Source organism: Vidua macroura, chromosome 1 (assembly GCF_024509145.1).
Source record: "Vidua macroura isolate BioBank_ID:100142 chromosome 1, ASM2450914v1, whole genome shotgun sequence".
In the NCBI taxonomy this organism is placed as follows: Eukaryota; Metazoa; Chordata; class Aves; order Passeriformes; family Viduidae; genus Vidua; species Vidua macroura.
Window position 1 is genome coordinate 111552971 of NC_071571.1, and position 22487 is coordinate 111575457.

At 37.5% G+C, this 22487-nt stretch overlaps 1 protein-coding gene across 11 annotated transcripts in view; it reads right to left on the reverse strand.

Moving 5' to 3' along the window:
• The window catches only part of NOL4 (nucleolar protein 4), a 188680-nt gene that overhangs the window by 12924 nt on the left and 153269 nt on the right, over positions 1-22487 (reverse strand). For all 11 annotated transcript variants that reach the window (XM_053989402.1, XM_053989410.1, XM_053989395.1 and 8 more), the window contains one exon: positions 22213-22326. In XM_053989402.1, coding sequence (XP_053845377.1) covers positions 22213-22326 — 114 coding nt within the window. The remainder of the gene's footprint in view (positions 1-22212; positions 22327-22487) is intronic.

Here is a 22487-nt window from a genome sequence, read left to right on the forward strand (position 1 = left end):
GCTGCATTCCTATGTCTGGAGAAGTGTGAGTGTGTGTCCTTCCACACAAAGGCCATAAAGTAGAGATGCCTCCACAAAAGTGACTTGAATACTGAATGGTTGGTTCATAATACTGACTTGAATACAGCAGCATCTGTCTGTACACCATGAATTTTCCTCAGTGCTTCCTGTTTGCCTCTTTGATGATTGCATAATATTTAACAGAAATTATCACAACAGCCCTTCAATATTCCCTGAAAGGAGATGTTTCAGGTGAAAGTGTATTATTCCCTATCTGTACTTACTGTATCTACTGCTTAGAGTACCTCACCTCTACTCATAATCACAGAATGCCACAGTAGCAACTTTATTAATGACACAGGTGAAATAAAGAAAAGCATTAAGAGAAGATTTAATGCATTTTAGTAGTTGGAAACCAGGAAAACTATCAGTGTGTGTCTGCTCATCCTGCCAGAGGGATCTCAGTGACACAAAATCTGATTTCATCTGTATGTATTTGAACATTTTCTTTGTTTCTTTACTTTTTTAATGGGTCTGATTTTACACTCATCTGATGAAAACATATTTCAGTGTTTTCAAATAAAATGGATTTATGGAAGTTCTGTTTTTAAAGTATCTTTTCAGAGTAGTTACCTGAAAAGAAAAAATCTGCTAAAATTACCACCCCTTTGTGTAAGATTTTTTTCTATTTTATGTATATCTCCGCTGCACAACTCTTTTATGGTTCATAAATATTTCAAACTTATTAAGAATTCTATAAAGTATCTGAAATCTTTTTTACAGTTTTTACTTAGAGAGATCAAATAGTCCAAGCAATGTCCAATCTCTGTGTTGAAGTAAAAAGGGTTGTGAATCCTATATGCATTAAGAGCAGTTGTTGGTTCCACTTCTCAAAAAGACACTATCGATTTTTCTTAGATAAAGACATTCCTGTCTTGCAGGTATTTTTTGGTGAAAGAGACTTTCACCTGAAACACAGCTGAGATAACTCGGGAGAAGGCATATATACTATTAACAGAAATTTTAATATTTAATACGGAACATTGAACCATTAGACAATTAATTCCATAAACAATAAGAATGGGGCCTCTTGGGCAGTATTATGAGCTAAGGTAAAACTTTATGTTTTTAAGAGAGCTGGCCAAAATGGGCTCCTAAGCATTATCTTAAGTAATAATAATCTTAAACAAATTACCAGAATTGCAATGCATTTTTGCCAGGAATTCAACTTTAATATCATTTATCTTTTATCTCCAAAGGTCATTGATGTCTCTTATGAGAGAAAATATAGTATTTTCTCAGAGAATATTCATAAGCTACACAGTAAAGTTTTATCTTGGCAACATAGCTTAATTCATTGTCCAAAATTTTAACACTCTTAAGACTCAGATGTTCTGCCTCCTTATGTCTAAAACTAAATGATACTTCCTGCCATAGATTCACCCAGAGCCTTATTTTTTTCACAGAGCTCAACAGCAGAACTTCTGCAAAACTATCAAGGACTAAACTGTGTTCAAGGGGTACAGTGCAAACAGGACTAACTCTTATAGCTGAGCAGAGTGTCTTAGGATTGTTCTCCTTATCCTCGCTGTCTGGAACCCACAGATTTGCTGTCCCTGGATTTATGTGTCCTCCAGAGCCCCTCTAGTCAGGGCACCGAAGCCTTAACTGGAAGTCTCTTGCAGAGCAGATGCACTGAGCTCTTGGCAAAGCCCAGAAGGCAGAGCCTGGCTGGAGGATGCAGCAGGGGAGCTTGGTGCACCACGGTGCACACCAGCCCACGTGTTTCAGAGCACACGGCCAAGAAGTGGGAGACTAGAGTTCTGGCTACTTGTCACCGTACGTGGTGAAGAGGCGGAAAAATTGAGCTGCAGGGTCTCTGCTGGCTGTGGTGAGGAGAGGACCTGAACTCAGAGCTGCCATCTCCTAGCAACCAGGTTCCAAGCAAAACTGCAGTGGGAGTCATCGCTGAAGCTGTGCCACTGCGCGGGAAGGAATGCACAATTCACAGGGCTACAGAGATAGCGCAGGAAAGGGAGCATGACTCAGGTCCCTCCCAGAAGTGCTGCCCTGGGAGGCTCCCTTCCAGCTGCTCCCTAACAAAAATCCCTCCACAAAATCCACAGGCAGCTTTGAGGTCAGAAATCCAAGGTTGGAGCTGTGCTACTGAAGGGGGAATCTTTGTACAGAACTAATCATAGCCCTATAAAACACTGTGACGTGCCAAAGGATGGGGCTTGAGGTGGAGTCTGGACAATCCAGTGGGGAAGGCATTCTCAGGGAGGCTAAAGGAGTTGAGGATGATGCTGAGACCAGGACTCCTGGTTCTGCATATGAACTCTAATCTCTTGGCTACTATGCAAAAGGAGGCTTCCTCTAAATATTACACATCTCTTTAAAGAGCACACTGATCACCTGTCCCTAAATGATAATTAAGTTGCCATACATTTCAGACATTAAATCTGATCCTTAATTAAGTGTTTACCTCAGTCTTCATGATAACTACGTGCAGAAATAGGGCAGGATTTTTGTCAAGCTTTTTCTGAGCAGGCTCAGGCATCAGCCCTAGTGATAGGATTATGAACCATGAGCTTGGTCCCAGGGGGTTAGGTGTTACCTCTCATACATTCCCCTGAGATTTAAGAAATTTTTTGGAAATGTTTTGTCATTCAAAAGGCAAAATTGTGCCATTTTTCCTTGCAGCCATACCAAAGACAGAGAAGAAGATAAGATAAAGAAGGTTTCTCTTTTTTGGGGGGATGGAGGGATGGAGAATATGAATATCATATTTACTTTTGTATACCTGAGATTTATTCTTCATAGACTCATTCTCTTCATTCTTTTTACCTGAAATGACTTTGATTTTAAAGTAATGTAGAATTTAAATGTATTGTTGTTCCACTGTGAACTGAGATATTTGAAATATTCTATGTTAGTTATTCAGTACCTCCTGTTTCTCCCTATATAATGCTTACACTGAAAAGTCTTATTTATTTAAAATTTTATTTTAAAAATACTTTCATTTCAAGATACTCATTAGCATTTAGTGACATGCTTGACCTAACTACCTGGAACATACACGGTTGTCATCAAAACAATATACTAAACTTTTGAAGTATTAACCAACCATTTTTAAACTATTTATAATTTATCTTTAATAAGAAGTATAACCAAGGTGCAAATAAAACATTTGTTCTTCTAGAATTTGACTCATACTATCTTAATTTAGTATATGTCAAAGGAAATAAATCATTCCTCTAACAGTATTTCTCTTCTGAATTTATCTTGGAGGAGAAGCCATTTAATTCTTGAGCACATTAGCTGCAAAATGATTGAAATCAGAATATGGAAAAATACTTCATAGGTACAAAAGCATGCTAAAATAAAAACTTATCTGTTGGCTTGAAAAGAGGAAGCATGAGGTCCTTACTGAGATCCTCAGCTTGATATATACCAGAGATATTTATGTCTCAGCCTTATGTCAAGGTCTGTATTGGGAGAACACTTTTTTTTCCCACAAAAGAACAAATATAAAAAAAAATTTGATTTGATTTTTAATCAGGGAAACAATTTAGTAACCCTCTAAGGACAGTATACATCCTAAAAAAAATTTCCATGCACTGTTGCATAATCTGTATATTGAAGAAACTCTTCTTTGCTCTGACTGATGCGCTGAGCAGCACATGAATAGTTTACAGAGGAATCACTATCCACAGCTACATGATGTTGGTGCAGATTGTCAGGACTGTGGTACAAAGAGCAAGGCTCACTGGCAATTCCCAGCTTCTTGTTCCCCTGTCAGCAAAGGCACAGCTCTTTTAAAATAGTCTTCAGAGAAGCAACTTTAGCAATGTCACTGATCCCTTCTGTTCCCCATCTCCTTTACCACCTCCAAAATAACACAAAAAAGCAGTAGTTTGTGGAAATAGAGAGCCTTGGCAAATCTGTGCTACATTGAGTTTTGATCCCTTATATACACAAGTGTCAGAAATTCAGCATACTCCAATTAAGAGAGAACAGTACTATTGCCTTGGCTTCCCTGCTAGCAACAGGCATTGCTAACATGTAAATGTAAATCCCAGTAGGGAGTGCGCGTGCAGATCAACTAACATGGCCAGTGCTAACTCACCATAGAGCTAACAAAACTTCTGCAAAAAGAATATAAATAATAATGTTCCAAAAATGAAAAGCTGGTGACATGCGTAGAGCTACTGCTTTCAATAATGCAGTATTGCCCAGACTGAAAAATCAATGACTCTGAGAATAACAGCTTTTAACTGCCCCTATGTCAGCCTGATTTTTTCCCCATGAATTAGAAAAAAGACAGAAAGGCAAACACATTTTTGCTTCATATTTCTTGATACTACTTTTTTTAATAAGTTAAACAGAAATATGTGGATTGCTTGTTGTTCTTGTCAATAAACACTTCTTTTAGAATACCACTTTGAGGTTAGGAAAACGCAAATGCAGATAAGTCTTCAAACAAATAGGCAAGCCAATTTGCATATGGTCTTCCACTTTTTCAGTATAGGAAAAAAAATCATTCACTTGTAAAAACAAAGCAGGTTTTAAATTTGTTTTTAGATCCCAGTTGCTTGTAATATGGCTTTAGAAGAAAGAGATAATGTTTCATATATTTTTCTCATTTGAATTCCACTAATTTAATTCTACAATCAAAAGTAAAATAAATAGAAACATATGATAAAACCACATAACTCTTTTCAAAGCACACCCAATTAATCCTTACAAATACTCCTGATAGATAGGACTTTTATCAGTGCTGTTCAGATGGTGAGATTCTGCAACAAAAGCAACCTTAAGCTACAGTTACCTAATATGTAAAGTTCTCGAGTTCTGCAACCGTAACAACATAATGAGCTTCTCTTTGTGTAAATTAGTTTTTTTAAAACCCTTAAGTTTTTAACTGGGAGCAAACTCAGAAGTTATATCACGAGACACCCTGCTATATCCACAGAGGATTGTGGGGTTGGGAGTTCTCTGCCCATCCCAGCTTTTGCACAGTGTAAGCAGCCATCACCATCTGCATGGAGCAAGGTATTTAAAGTAGAATAAGCCACATGTAACCTAGCTCCCACTGAAGGGCCCAGAATCTGGCCCCTTCTTAGACACCAATCTGCTGTTGCCAGGACCAGATTGTGTACACTTTGTGCTGCGTCTTTGCAAAATCCCTGAGACTTCACCCCATCCTCTTTGCTTCTCCAGTCTTGTCTCCTACCCTTCATCTCAGTTTCAATCTTCTTGCCTAGCAAATCCTAATCTCTCCTTTCCAAAGAAGTCTCTTGATGCCAGATACCTGAGCAGCTTCAACAACTCAAGTCTTTTAGTTTCCTTGTTTGTATTTAATCAGTGCTAAACCCATTGATGGTTCCAGTTGAGATTTTCTCTCTATGCTCAGACTCCTATCAGTATCCTAATCCCAAAAATCTTGTCCCACAGGGAGCAAAGCCAGGTTCCATAATTAGCCAGAGCAGCTCCTCGTTTCAACTCACATTATTTCTCATTAGTAGTGTCTGATCCTCTTTCACCACTAGTTCTTTAATCCACCTTGCCAGTTTCCATGACATTGCCAGCCTCAGCTTGCTCAACTTCCTCATCCAACCCCATTTCATAATGTCACTTTCCCTTAGTCCCTTGCTTTCACTGCTCCTACTGTCAACCCTCACCAGGCTCTCGCCCCAACACTTTTCCCCTCCTGTCTGCACTGAGATCAGAATTTAGCAAATAAAATACTTTGGTTGTGTAAACATGTGTATCCAGTGTTACATCCTTGGCATAAATGACGTCATGTTGTCAAGAGCAAACAGAGCCTTTGTTTTTTTTTTTTTAAGGAATGGTAAATATACTTAAGGATCAAACTACCCTTACAGGATAAAATTTTTCTCATTCTTGAAAATGGCTGTAATTATCTCTGAAAGAGTTCAAAAGATGGAAGACATAGAGAACAGTAAATGTAATCTCTGTGGGCTGAAGGTCATGAAATTATCATCGAACTGCACACCTAGTATTGTAATGGGAAATGTCAGGTAATCTTAATAAGTGATGATTCTACCAACTGCTTGGATGGCACACATTGTTCTGACAGAATACTGGATCTTTTATTAGCTTTAATTACATTAAAGTAACTCTCTAGTGTTTAACCCAGCTTTTAATTTTATAGCAAATATCCTGGAAGCTTGGACAGCTAAACATTACTTTGGCATATCACAGTAGGCTAAATTTTCCCTTAATTCTGCAGTAAGGTTATTGACTCAGTGTGCACAGCAATAGTGGAAATGGTATTTCTGCAAATGATGGATATGAGTTTTCACTTCAATTTTGGTTTTCATTCCGCATTCTTTCTCCCCTCTCCAGTTGCTAAAGTTTGTGTTTGGATTACTACTAAATAAACTACACTAAATAAGGACTGTTCAAGACTAGTGAGGCTTGAAAAAAAAAAAAAAAAAAGAAAATATATCTACATAATTCATATTTTCATAGACCTACATAATTTCCTAAGTATGAAATCCAAGTGAAGCTACACAGCAGTCCTTTGCATTGGCTGACCTTCGCATCTGAAGTACTGAATAAAAGAAGTCCTGTAAAAGGACTTCTTTTAATAGTGGAGGATGCGCTCTTACAGCTGTAAGTTCAGCATGCTGGCAATGTAAGACAAGACCAGGAGAACTTCTGTGCTCAAAAGCTTATCTAAGAAAAGATACTACTTTCCCCAGAAAGCTTTATTTCTTTTACAATGGAATGAAGAAAAGCCAAATTTTCAGTTAAGTCAGCAGAGTTTCAGTATTCACAGTAAGAAAAGCAAAGCATTTGCTACAGACTCTGGATTTGCACATAGAAATGTTAACCCTTGTGACCTGTTTGCCATGTGACATCATGCCTTCTTACCTCCAAACTATTTTGAATAAAGTTCTACAAAATTTCCAGTCCTTGTGTCTAGGGATTATTAATAAAAAATTACTATCTACTTGAAATTTCAACTTGCTGTACTAGACCCATAGTTGGAACCTGAAAAATGAGTGCTTGAATCTTATAGTCTCTTTAGGAAAATACATAACACAGCAATATTTTATTTAAGGGGGAGAGTTCTTCTCTGATAACCTTTCAAGACTTACACATATATTTATATTTGTCACATAATATCTCTCCATGGGTATTTCTCCACCTCCCAGGCTGTTCACAGAATTCCTTAAAATGATGCATCTGTTGACAGTCCCATAACCTAGTGTCCAAAACCATCAGTACAGATAGATATAACAAAATAATTCCATCTTTAGACAGATTCCTTCCCCTTTAAGTTTAGTTGTCCTCCAAAACAGCATTGCAGGAAAAGGCACTAGATTTATGGATGAGGTCTACTTACAGCCAGCAGAAAGACCCCATAGATTTTATCCAGAAGTACTTAATGCAAATTTGAGCAAGCTGGCTAAAATAAAACATGAAATAAAGTTCAAATAATATCACAGAACTCATGCCAGATATTCCTTCAACTGGGAAATGTTTTGGTAATTCAGAAGTGGACTTAGCAGTGAAATCAAGTGGGACATAATTGCTGTTCTTGGGTTTGCACACTATTTCTCCTCTTGTAAGGAGCAGCTGGGGGATTGCTAAATTGTTTTCCACTCTCTGTTATCAGATCTAGACTATGTTTTTCTCTGCCACTCTCTCTGCATTATTTTCTTCATTTTTACTTACTTAAATCAAGTATGTATAAAAAATGAGAAAGCCCATTCTTGTGTGACATACTACTCAATTTGTAGCTCAGTTGGAGCTGGGTATTCCAGCCAAGCTGAACACTCATGCTTTAGCTGTGAGTCTATCATCTCATCATTACATGGAGAGCACGTCAGTCTCAGAGTAGAATTTTCTGGCCCGAAAACCTGAGATTACATGAAAAAGTGCTCCTAGCCTGCAAAGGCAACCATAATGAACATGTCAGTGCCAGAAGTCTAGGTACTAATGATGATTGTGCTTTGAAGTCTAGTATAAATTTTTTTTTATACTTCTTAAAAAAAAAAACTATAAATAGAATTTTTTAGATGGTGGTGAAATATTGATACAGTCTAATTGAGTTAAATTGAGTGTAATAGAGAGTCCAGTTAGGCATCTAAACTGCCTGAAATACCAACAGTGATGTGGAAACTTGAAGAGTGCCTATCAAAATGTTAAGTTAGCTGCCAGCACTTCAAGGATTTCCAAACTGTCCTCCTGACACAGGATACAGAGCCAAGAAAAGAAAGCCATGCTTCAGTTTCAGATTCGAATGGCATAGGTTCCTTTTGCTTTCAGATTATTAACACTGAAATGAACTGTCACCATCAGCATTGTCACCAGGCATCAAAAATGACATCAGCCAGTGCTCAACAAGAAATGAAAGCATGAGACTGACATGGAAAAAGAAGATCAAAATAAAAAGGTGCTATTGTGTAGAAGAGAGATAAATGAACCCCAGACTGCTGCATTTCTGATAGAATGACACATCATCTATAAACTGGAATGGGTATGTTAACCTTAAATAAAAGGTTGATGTTTTCACATTGCAGCATTTGAGTCTTATTTTTTCACCACTGCCACATCACCAGCAGTACAGAAAATATCCTTTGGGAAAAAGTATTGTATGATTGTTGCAAGGGGCTGTAGGAGAACCACTTTTGTTGGGGGAGTACTTAAGCAAATGGCTCACTGTTCATAGTCTGTCAGCTTTTTAGTTCATTACCCACTGTGGTAGCAAAAGTGCAATATGAGCTTTCAGAGGTCACCAGTGCTGCTGGTTGAGCATGGACATATGGATGAGCTACTTCTACAGTTTACTACTTGGGATGCTCGGTCCCTGGAGAAAGATAAACTGTGTTCTACTAAAGAACTGTGTTTCTCTGCCCAAATGGAAAGGGATAGCATTTATCTTTTCCTGTGGCCCTTAAGATAAACTTACTGATCTTTAGTGGCGTTCTAGATAGTCGATTTTTGAATGTGCTCTCCTTGGTGTGGCCTTTTTACCCCATCAGGAATAAAGGAATATTAAAATGCTTAATAACTCAATGGAGCAATCCCATTTTAGGTAGACTAATGGTAGAAAGTTAATTGCAAGTTAATTTTCTCTATAGCTCCTGCTGTTCTTGTCTTAGGTTGCACCACCATTCATAAACTATTTCATAAGTTATACTGGTCATGCTCTTTATTTTTCTAGAGAATTTTAATATATGAAATAATTTAGATAGCTAGGTATTCCACCACTACTAATTGAAAGTTGTCTCAATATACAAGACAGATGCACAGTGCAAGAGTGCACAGTGCACCACAGTGTGTGCACAGCAGCGACTTCCTCAGTGCAAATTTAAATCACATGTCCAACAATGGCTGGCACCAGGTTACAAGCAGCTTCAGACATGTAAAAGGCAGGACCGGGCCTGGTTGAATACGGGAATTGCACCAATACCTTTGAGTTTTGGCAAAACTCCTGCGGGTGATAGTGTATTTCACAAAATACACATGACATTTCCTATGGAGAAAGCATTACAACTCCAGACAAAGGTGTCATGTGAAGAGCAGAAGAGTCTTCAGCCACCGTTTTCTGCCTTGCAGAGGAGGACAACAGGAGAGAGGGCAGGTGGAACTTTTTTCCTCCCTTTTGTACCAGCAGAGGGAACAGAATTGTTAAGGCCCAGGCCTCATACAGAATTTCTTCCTCTCAGGATAAGCAGAAAACAAAGGCAGATTTTTTCTCTGACCTAAAGAACAGCACAGCATGATCCTTGCCTTGGACCTTATGACAAGTTATTGATTGAGGCTTTGTTTTTAAGTAGTCAACCTTAAGAATCCTCATCTCCTCTATTTATACCTCCCCACCCACTCCCAGCCCCCATTTTCCTTTGAAGGAAAGGAAGTTTCCCGTGGAAGACTACACCAACTCCTTCAGACTCTGACGGGGGAATATGAAAGGATCTTTTCCTTCCCTCTGTCACCTCCACAGAGCTCTCAGCCTAAGGTCACTCAGGACACAGGACCATGGACACAGGTTTACTAAACCTGCTCTTTCCTAAGAGACTTCATTTGGTACATGCCTGATCCCAAAAATGAAGCACTGCATAATAACGTCCAGGGCCTAAGATGTCCCTGCTGGAATTAGAGTAGCTAAAAATCTGAAGAAAATAAAGGTAAAAATTCAGGAGAAATGAAGTAGAGGTTATGTCATGTTTATTCTCATCTTGCTACATAAACCTTCTCAAAGCCAATTTCTTTGCAGAGGCCAGCACCTTGCAGAAGATCATAGCTACTGATCATTTTTGCTGCTTCTTTATTGACAGGCAGTACTAATGGAGGAGTCTGCATATCTGACTTTTTCTTCCAAAAGAGAAACAACATAAACTGCAAGAAAACAATGTCCTCTTTTGCCATCCCAAGAGTGGTTTTGCCTGCAGGTAATGGTGCTGAATGAATCAATGTATTACTGAAACTGATGCGTGACGACAAAGGCATAGCAGTACTTACTGCTGAACCAGAAATATGCAAAGCAAGAGAAATTCCTCCTTTGCAGTGTAATCCTCTCATTCAGAACAAGCCTTGCTATGCCTCAGGCAGCTCCACTTTTATGATCACAATCAAGCATTTTTCTCAGTACTTTTCATGCCCATGTGTACTCTCCTAAAGAAATTACCTCAGTAAGGTACTCCTGCAGGAGTTTCTCTCCCCCCTTGCCAAAATATAATTTCCCAGTGACTGTGTTGGGCAACATTTTCAGCTGGAGTAGATCAGCATTACTCCATTCAATGCAGGAGGACTGCAGCATCAGAGGACCAACAGAGAAAATCTTTAAACTTATGAATCAAATGTTTAGGAAGCACACAGGGAAAGGTGTGTGGGAGTACTGGAGCAATGCTTGTGCCAGCTTTGCAGATTTATTACTACAATATCATCATGGTCAACATAATTAAACCTCCCACTATAGGTCTCTTCATCTACTGCACTACTACAACTGGTATCACTCCCACCACTGCCAGCCTATTTTGTTGACACAAAACAGTTTTCCATATTCCTGCCAGATCTGGGATATTGAGATGCAATGACTGAAAAAGGCTTTATGGAAAACTATAGGGTACAATTTGGATTTTGAATTATTCTTCCTATTTCTCTTCTGCTCCAGACTTCCTTTAATATTACACATCTTGGAGTGTGTGTCACGAGGAATGGACCAAAGCACTTTATGTTAGATTCCAAATTAAATTCTTCTTCATTTAGAAACAGATGACAGCCTAGACAGGAAGCATTTGAGGTCAATGCTGAATTAACTTCCCCATTTTCAACTAATTAAAAATGTCTGTGTGTTCCACTTTGAAAAGGAAGAAAAGTAAGCCCGCTGGAGATTCCATCATTTTGCTTCCACAGGTAAATGATAGTTGAAGTTATAAATCTTCTAAAAAAAAAAAAAAAAAAACAAAACAAAACAACAAGCCCCAGTTTTCTTGTCTGTTAGAGAGTGAGCAATTGCAATTGCTTTTTTGCATTCACTTAATGATTGGTTCTTCTTTTCAAAGGTAGGTTCAGATGTTTTAAAGATATTTTACCCTGTGTTTGATAAATTTAAATGCTAATTATTTAATTTTAAATCCGCATTAAAATCTGAACAGCATGTTTGTGGAAAACAAAATTTTTTCTATGAATTCAATACAGGGTGTCTGTTAATGAACACTGGCTCAGGTAAAACTTAATCTCTACAGTTAAAAAAAAAAGCTTTTAAAAATAAATGGTGTTAAAAAACCCCAAACAAACCTGGCCTCCACACCCTGTCTTCAACTATTTAGTAGAAAGAGAATATTTTGCTACTAAAGAAGACTTGCTCTAATTTTTTTATAGAACTTCATAATCCTTTAACTTCAGTACTGTGAGAATTCTGTATTTTAAAAGATTAACTAAATAAGAAGTGATGTTTGGGGCATGGCCTTGTGACTCCATAATCATCGAACCAAAGTAGCATATGCCATTGGAAGAAACAAAGATATGAACTTTGACTGGCCTCTGGAGGATGCACTGTCTGATTTGCTTTATTAATGGAGACAGTAAAACTGAAGCTTAATATGAAATACCATGAGTAATAAGCATGAAATATGTGTACTGCAGTGCAAATCTGTTCCCCAAATATTCTCATTTCAGGGGAGAATTCTTTTGGCACAATGCCTGGGCTGCTGGCCACAGCCTGCTTGGCTGCTGTGTCCTGTGCCTAGCCTCTTTAGCAGCTGGTGCTGCTCTCAGGCACTGCATTCAGCTCCTACTCCCACAGCTTATTATAGGTTTAATTTTTTTCTTAGAAAAATATGTTTCTAAATTTGGTTTAGGACTTCAAGCCAGTTGTTGAATCACAAATGTTCCTGCTACCAAACATAAGCAGTCTGTGCATTCACTTGTACATGTATTTTCTGTGGGCAGAACTGCATTTTTTAATTGAGGAATGCTTCTGAATCCATTGTGCAACTGATGTTTGGAACTTAGGAGTAATTTATGTTTCTCTAAAATCTTTTAAATCTTAGTAATTCAATAACCAAAACCAGAATTTGCCTCTCTTGAAAAATAAGGTTTTGCTCATGCACAGTGGCTTTGCGTTGATGTCATTAAACTGGCCCAAAGTCTGCATGATAATGGGGATTTACTGACCAGAAACATTATTCCCTGCCTGTGCTGTGAGCAGGAGGGTGTGTGCAATGAAGTCATTATCTAAACACAGGAAAAGAAATACATACTTGTATCTATGATAGAAACATCTGTCAGGCAAGAAAATGCTTCACATTTAATATCTTCTTGCCATATGAAAGGAAGGGATAAGTAAAAAGGTTCTCTATTCCTGGCTTTTAAGGCTGAAGCAGGAAGAACAGAAGTCCTGACTCTAAACCCTCCATCTTCAGACCTGAATAGAGAACTCTTATATCTCCATGTTCACTGGCCTTTCCTTTTCTGCCTCCTTGACATAAAATGGATGTTAAAGACACCTGGAAGAAAGCCATTCCCAACCCTGTTCATTTTCATTCCACCGATGGTAGGAAGGGGGATAAGATTGCTCAAAAGTTCCTGTCCAAGAAACAACACAATATTCCATTTTCGAGCCTTCAGTTTTATCAACCTCCAGAACAGAAAACTTACATTGACATCAATTTTACTTCACATTCAAGATCTTATTGCAGCTCAGGGTGCCTTAAAGTATACTCTGAAATCAGCAGCTTGAAATTCAACTACACATGCTCAGCACAAAGAGCCTGGAAAAATACAGCATTTTCTAATTTAATGATCTCTGTGTTGAGGTGAAAAATTAGCTGTTCACCTTAGGGCCTCACTGAAAATCCAAGGCATGAAATTATTTGCAATTGCATGCCTTGCACATTATTCCTTTCCATTGCATGTAGCAAATTTAATGTAGGTTGGTCTGGAGTGTGGAGGGAGGGGGGCTACCCTGTGATACTTGGCATCCTCTCCAGCTGCATCTGCTAATGACAGAGTCCTATCCAGCACTGCTGAAACCAGGAATTTTGCCACTGACTTGAAAGGCAGCAGGATTTAAAATTACAATGCATACCACTTATTTTCTTCCCCTTGACAATATGGCCAGTGCATTCTGGGTAGAAAGCTAAGCTTCCCCATACTTGTACATAATTTGATCTCCTGACAATAATCCACATGCAGCTAAACGGTGCCTGCATAACATTTTTTGTCTCAGTGGTTAAGGCATATCATTTGGAACCACAAAAACAAACCAAAGACCAACCTAGAAGTAAAATTATCGCTAGGTGGGGCAATGATGGAAGTGAACAAGGCCTGAAATCCAAACTGGAGTGTGGGTATCCAAGGACATTACAGTCATCTTAGTGATCATTTTGAATGCAGATAAAAAAGGATAAAGTACTGAAGTACAGAAGTCATTCTCATCCCTATTAAATACCACATCACAAAGAGATGTCTGAACACAAAAATCTATTATGAATAAATCTTCTGTCGTGTAAGAGGCATTGAGCTCCTTGCAAGTTAAGTGACATTTGCCTCTTGTGGATTTTGGGATTCTGATTTCTATTTGTTTGCTTTATGTTAAGTGAACCATCTGCTTCCTTTTGCTCTTTTCTAAGACTCTAGAAACCTCCCATTCTGAAGCAAAAATTACTTTGAGCTGGAATTTTTCAGGTCTTATGTAAATGCACAGAAGAGGTAGGACATGGCTCTATCCCTCTGCACAGCTGCCACTTGGATGAATTGCCTTTTTTCTTCCATCCTCTAGAGCAAATTAGGCTCTGTGAAACCCAAAAGGAAAGGAACTCCTGATGCTTTCTCCTCCACCTCTTACAAGGACGTAGAGGTGATGTGCTCTTCCTGCATACTGAATAGCTGTGCCAAGGACTCCATCACCCTGACACAAAACCACTTCTTTGTGCTCCCTCTGCATTTGCAGCTTCCTGCCACAGCAGCACAGCCTCAGCAGGGCATCCTCCAGCATCAGCTGGGAGATATTTTTGCATAACTCCCTTTTCTGTAACCAGTGTTGTCCAAATCTGCCCCATACAATATGTTGCCCTATATTGCCACTGTACAATATAAATAACAGAATATAGAGAACATTTTAAAACCATGCAATTTTTCCCTTCCTCCTGGGAGCTGTATTGATCAGGAAAGAGAACAACACACAATCAGAGACACAAATGTATATCTCTCTTCCTTCTTTCCTGATCTCTGAAGGGTAATACATGAAAAAACTCCTCAGTGTCAAGATTTAGAAGCTGGAAATTAATTGCAAGATTCTCTCTGTCCTCCAAATACAAAGGTTTAAAAGTCTCTTACCCATCACTGCTGAAAGCCAGATACAGTGATCTTGCAATAGAGGTCCATGGCCTCACTGCAATTTAGATTTTTAATTTGTTTCTTGTAAAGCAGTTTCACAATTACTTGTAATTTGTCCACCAGTAATTTCCTTCCTTCTTAATCAAAACAGAAACTGCTCCTGGTCTGCAGTAGCCAGACATTATTTTTGTTAATAAAACAGTGCTTGAAGAGTCTGTCTCTACATCAACCCCCCTATTACATGCAGAAAAACAGCACCAGAAATTGTATGGAGTCAGATCAGTAACATCTCACAAACCTCAATTTTAAAAAAAATTTAGGAATTAGATATAAATAGAAGGACACAGTGTAGCAGTAATTTCCTAGTGGCAGTACATGTGCACTTTTATTAATATTCAGATGTATTTCATTAGCACAGAACCTGTATCCAGTTCTGCAAGCAGTGCTTGTACCAATCTGCTCTATTCAGGTTGCTGCTATGACAACTATCCGGAGTCAAATGTTAGGTCAGCTCCCAGCATATGTGTCTAGGCCATAATTCATTTCTCAGAAACCTAATAGCCACCTATTCCTACTGCAGTAACAGATAAAAGCAATATTGTTTAAATTACAAAATGTTACAATATCCTTAACAGCCTATTCACCGAAAACTTTTGATTTTCCTTGCTTTTACCCCCCAAAATAAAAATAGCTGACAAGGATGTGTTTGAAGTGCCTCTTTGCAAACTTACTACAAATTCACAGAATAAGCTGAGTTGCAAGGAACCCATCAGGATCATCGAGTTCAAATCTTGGCTCTGCACAGACTAAGAGTCCAAGAGTCACACCATGTACCTGAGAGCATTGTCCAAACACTTCTTTAACTCTGTCAGGCCTTGTGCTGTGACCACTTCCCTGGGGAGCCTGTTCCAGTGCTCAACCAGCCTCTGGGTGAAGAACTTTTTTCTAATATCCAACCTAAACATCTCCTGACACAACTCCAGGCCATTCCCTCAAGTCCTGTCACTGGTCACCACAGAGAAGAGATCAGTGTCTGCCCCTCCTCTTGCTCTTGGAAGGAACTTGTAACTGCAGTGAGGTCTCCCCTCAGTCCCCTCTTCCAGGCTGAACAGACCAAGTGACCTCAGCTGCTCTTCATATGGTTTGGAATCATTAATTTTATTTCTTCCTTGGGAGTTGTTATCTCTTCCTCCACCACAATGATTACTGATATTTAATTTGGCTGGTTACAAGTCACAGCATAGAAAAAAATTACAGCTGTCATCTTGATGAGAGATTTCTTTAAAAATGCATTCAGTGTTTACCACAAAGAACTTCTTCATAGCATCATAGTGCATAATATTATGTGAACACAGACTTGCCCTTGTCAACTTGAAAAGCTCAAATAAACAAAGACTTTTTTTTTTTTTTTAACTGAGGTTAGAACATCAAGTGAGTTGTATTGTGATGTCTGTACAGTGAATGTATGAGGACAACATCTTTATCAGCCTATAAAGTTGTCTGACTACTGCTATTTTCATTTACTCTCTGGAATGAAAGGAAAGTGTACCTTTTAAACTCATATTTTTTAAAAAATGAAATGCAGAATAACTTTTTCTTATCATGTATATTCTATAAAATATTTACAGATAAGCATTCTGTGAAGAGACTACTAATTTAAAGAGTACCAGCTCCGACTGAGAAATGCCTTTTTTAGGATGGGAAATATGTAAGATAAGAATAACTTTCATTTTCCTCCGAGCTTAAGTTTTTCTTGGGCTCAACTTGTCATTTACTGTGTATCTACAATAGAAACACACATTGCATGTCCAATTACTTGGGGCATAAAGATGAAATAAGTGTATGTAGCTCCCTCCTTTGGCCGATCCAAAAACTGAGCATGCTATTGCTGCTTTTCCATGACATTAGTCACTGAAGTGGAGTCAAATGGCTAAAATGACATGGATTGAATCCAGGCCACTGACTTTGCAGTCATATGTGACCACTATTCTATCTGCAAATATAACAATATATTCTCAAAGGTCCAGATTCCTAACTGGTACAAATCAACATGTTGTGAATGAAGCAACATCAATTTTCTAAATGATCTGGCTAACTATACATTACATGTCCATAAAAAGGTTCATATACTTCTACAGTCATATTACTCTATGATTCAGTTCTTTTCCTGCTTTCCTATATTCATCCTCCCTACTCATTCCCAAGTGCTGACATTTTGTCTTGATTGCCAAAAACTACTTATTTCAATTAGAGAAATGCTCATTTTGCAACATGACAGCATGCAAAAAGTATTACTTCTAAACAAAAAACAACTTAACAAAATGCAGCTGTTACAAAAAACCACTTGTGTCCAAATGAAGGGGAAGGCATTTTTTCCTACTATCATTCCTATGTGCTTTTCCACAGATAGATTCCACCAGTTCATCTTCTCTAGGGAAAATAAAGAGGCAGGTCCTCTCGCATACTGATGTATATCAATTACTATTTACTCTTACATCTTTCTTTGAAGACTTTTCATTGGTTTTTTTGTTCGTTTTTTTTTTTTTTTTTTAATTTTAGGCAGAACAGTAGCAACACTAATCCACCTCCACTTCATCCAGAGTCCCATAGCACTGATCCACACTGTTTCATACTGAGGTTTTACAAAAAGTACAGCACACACATATCTGTTTGGAAGAAGCAGAGACTGGCAATGGTTCAGCTCTTAGAACAAAACTTCAATTTTTGTGATCAACAACAAATTGAGCCACACAACCAAGGTCTCTAGAGTGCATAAAGCAGGCATCCTGCCCCTCTGCTCACTGCCCAGGACATAATGACAGGATGGCTTTTCCCAGATTTTTATATTTATTTAACCATTCTTCTTTTGCCCAAACAAGACACAATTTGGTTTGTAAAGTGAAGAGCATGGCAAAAGAGGAATGGTTATATTGTTCACCATATGCAATGAATACAAGTGAATAGGGCTGTATTTTAGCTCTACTTATTTTGTTTCATGACTCCCTTGTTCATTGTAGTTCAGAACCTCCACTTAATGCAACTGCTTCATACCAAAATACTGCTAGGGATGTAATAAGGACCTTGAAGGATTATTCCAGGAGAACATCCAAAGTAGCACAGAAAATCTTAAGGATTCAGATAATGCCTCTTCTAGTGTCCAACTGAAGCAAATCACGTAAGGTTGTTTCAACTCTTGTTTCTACATTTTTCATTAACTGTGATCAAAAGTGCCTTTAAAATTCAAAAGAGTTACTTTTTTTCAGTATCCAGACTCAACAGAGGTGATTTATAGAGAGACACAAGAGCTTTTCATTGCCTCTGTACCATCTTCCTTATCTGGACTGTGAAAGATCAACCAAATTTAGCCCAGTGTCACAAGCATTTCACTGATCATGAGTACTACCAGTAAACCTAGACAATTTCAACATATAAATCTATAAAAATTGTGTGACAGAATAAATTATTTTTGGTACTGGGCAGAATTTAAAGGCGGAAGTGACAGGATTCTTCATTTGGGTAATATGTTTCAAATATGTAACTTTGCAACACTAAAGCTTCTGGCCAACGAAACAGTGCTTGATCTCAAGATAATGAAAATGCACTGGAGCTTAAGAGAGCACTTGAGTAACATCTAACATGGTCAGACAGCCAAAGCATTACAGTCTGAGCTACCACAGCCTAGTAAATACATTGATGTTTTTTAAAGAGAAGTCTCACAAACTGACAATGCTTTTATTGTTGCAGTTGGGAACTTAGTGTTGCAGTATTGGGAAATTACTAGTTTCTTGAAAGACAAGAAAATATTTATTTTTCCATTAAGAAATAAATTCCTGGCATGAAAAAAAAAAAAAAAAAAAACAACATTGAAAATAAGTCAGTGACACCAGTAAAACCAGATTTCATTAACTTATTTTTTAAATTGGATTTTTGCTGGCAGAAATTTTCAACCTTGAGTTAGGAAATACAAAGATCACATAGGTGGAACTTAAGACACAGATTGAAGGATGGTTTCTTCCTTATTCAGACTTAACTTTATCAATCTTAACACTCTCTCCAGATCAGGGCTATATTAACCACTGCAGCTATTAGAAATACTTCTGGAAAGTAATCCATAAATGAAGTATCTGTGTGTATAGAGACACATACACACAAGGAGAGGATTCTTCTGAAGAGAAAACAAATGGGTGCAGGGGATTGTAGGTATATAAAGCCAGTCCTTCACATTTAATACTTCTGAAAGAAACAGAAAATACTCATGAGCATGGCCAACACTATCTGTCAAAAAAAAAAAAAAAAAAAAAGAGGTCTTAAAACATCCCTAGTTTTGACTTTTAAGCTGCTTCTTTCTCTTGAGCAATAATTGAGATGTTTTTTCATCAAATCACTGCTAAAATTAACACTGTAGGCAAAAAACCCATTTAATTTGGAAATTCATGTAGTTTTAGCAAATAGAGACCTCCATAAGGGACATACATTCAAGATATTCAAAACTTCCGGTTCAAGGCCTGTGTTGTGTAAGGGAGAGAAGGAAAACTGGAGAAGAAAATAAAGGGCATAATAAAGACAATAAAGGGAGTTCAGGAGGCTGCAAAGTTTTATCTTAGCTTCAGGAATGGGCATAACACTCAATGTGTTCTTAATTAATTCATGGTTTATGGGTAATATAAAAAAAGCAAAGATGATGGTGGGGATACAAATTACAGAATTACAGAACCACAGAATCAATTAGGTTGGAAGAGCCCTCTGATATCATCGAGTCCACCCTATCACAAGAATATCACTACATCAATTGGACCATGGCACTGAGTGCCACATCTCACTTTGAGGCAGAACACAAAAGGCAGAACTTCACTGTACTGTGTGCAAGAATAAAGCAGCCTTAATGCAATGCTTCCATTTAACTCTGAGGGAAAGTGCTGAATGAGTGCTCTTGCCAGATCCTCTTGACAATCTACTTTTCAGGACTGTCTAATGCTTGTCTTCTGTTAGAAAATGTCTTGATATAGTTTATGAAATGGTAATTTTCAAAATATTATTTATCTTATTTCCCCTTTCTCCCTCCCAAATTTTCACAGACATCCTCAAAGCCAGAGTCTACCCAGAGGTATAAAACCCAATTTTGGAAAACAAGCCTTTTTTTTTTTTTTTTTTTTTTTTTTAAGAGATATGGAACAACAAAACAACCTGATGAACTGAACTTTTCCAATCTTTCTCTGTTTAAGAAAAAATCTAATGAAAATATAATATTTTAGATATATGTAAGAAAAGTGAAGGAAATTTAATAGTAAGTTAAGAGGAAAAAATAGGAAGACAAGCAGAATAGAACCCTTTTACCTATTAGTCACACTCTCTGTATGTGAGGATACAGATCCAGTTCTCATCTCAGCATATGAACTGACCACATTATTGTCCATTAAATACCACACTCAGAAATACTCTGGAATGCTGTGCTCTCAGTCTACTTCATACATTTCACATCTTCAGAATAAATAATTACATTTCAATGGAACTGGGGCTAAACCCAAGGTTTTCTACTTCTCTAATGATTTATTTTTCCACTCTGAAGGGTAAATTTCTCACTAAATTTTATGAAGCTACCTAACACACTGCCATATTTTTTCCCAGCATGTTCAGCATATCTACTCAGTGTATCTGTCTGAATTCACAAGTAGTTTTGTAAGCACCAAAGTTACACCAGCTCAGATAATTTACTGCTTGTTGAATCAAATGACTGGTGCTATTTGCAACTCCACTGTGTTCCCAGAACTCACTGTCAAAAAGGGGGAAGAGCTGAAGGAAGCAGAACCCAACACCCGTTGTTCATAGGCAGCTTTGCTACTTTAAAATCACAGTTACAATTAAGGTGATCAGCTGGGAGATATTCTGACTACAGATTTTTAATTCTGTAGTGAAAAGTAAAGATATACTTCTCCTCCCAAAGAGTTTACCAAGTCCTTCTTTGATAGCAATACTACAAATAAAGGGGAAAAAATACTATTAATATGGTTTTTTTGAGTTCTGACTACCGTTTAAATATTGATTTTTGTTTCAACAGGTCTCTGGCTCCCTGAAGAGCATTATGGGATTCTCGCTCAAATCACTTGAAAACTCTGCCTCACCCTGGCTGGACCAAGGAATTGAGCCATTGGTTTTGTGCAATAAAAGTAACTGATGTTTGTGCAAGTTATTTCTAGTTCCCCTTGGGCTAAGCACACATTGACTTTGTAGCTTTTCTTTTTATTATTACTGAAAAATCAGAGAGAAAATGAGAAAATATAAAACCTGCACAATCTGAATGAGCACTGCTTCTAAACTAAATTATACTTAATATTACAGTGCTTTGATATCCCATGTCATTTATAAATCTTAAGGCAAATGTAGTACAATAATGAAAATACCAGCAAAAAATATCACAGCAGAAAGAAATAGCAACATACACTCTCAGATCCTAAACTATCCATTTTATATGTATAGCAGTAGTAATCCTTTATACAGTTAGGGCATGACCTGAAAGAACTCAATGGACTATGCATAAAAGGAAAATGTTCTTTTAAATAATGTTCTATTCCACAAAATAAAAATTCATCTGCCATGCCAGAAGCACATTTTGGAACACATAAGATATCACTAAGATTTTTACTTTGTTACAATCATGAAGAGAAATAAAGCATAATAGTCTTTGTAATAAGAATGTTAGACATTCACTGTATCTCTGGAGTGAGTAAATAATCAAAGCCTGGAATGAGCTACCAGTTGGATTTTAAAAAACTAAAAGAAAATATGCAATTTCCAGAAAATAAAAGGTAATAAAATTGTAACATGCACTACAAATATGAATAATCACACAAGAAAAAACATATGAGCTTTAAAAACTCACTAATAAGTTAATTGACAGCATTTTTTCATACAGCATAGTAACTTCTCTGTTTCAGGAAAATAGGTATTTTCAGACAGTAACAATATTTCACCTTATATTTAAAATGCATACACTTTTTGAATGAGAATATGTGCACAAATAAATACATTGATTCATGGACACATGCACCTTTCTGTTACTTAAGTACATTATATCCACTCTCTGTTCTATTCTTTTTAATTCTAGTATAGGGATTACACATGCTCTGAAAATCTACAGCTGTCAAAAAGTAAATATATAGCTTTATCCAGCTGGACATCACAAATATATTAGACACCCTGACACAGCTTATGTAAATATAGACAAAGACACGCTTATGTATTCATTAAAAAAACCTACAGCTTTTGTATTTTAATTAACCTTGCTAGCAAGAAGCATATAAGGCACTGCACCACCCTTCTGCATGGCACCCTATGTAAATGAGTCCAGTGCATTTATAAATATGGATGTGTAGACCCCAAAGAACACAGTACCTGCTGTCTATCCAACCGCATCCTTTTTGCAGCATTTCTGCTTTCACTCTCACAGGCGGAAGCCAGGATACTCTCTGCAACTGCTGAAGTAAGGTGTGAGGGAATAGGTCGTGACTATGAAAGAGAAAAAGAAACACAGAAATTATTCCTAGCATAATCCACAACATCCTTTTTCAAAGCACACCATACCATCACCTAGGCAGGAAAGTCCGCTCATTGAAATGCAGTTTATACCAACAAAACAGGGAAATGGAACTTGCAAAGATGAAAAATGA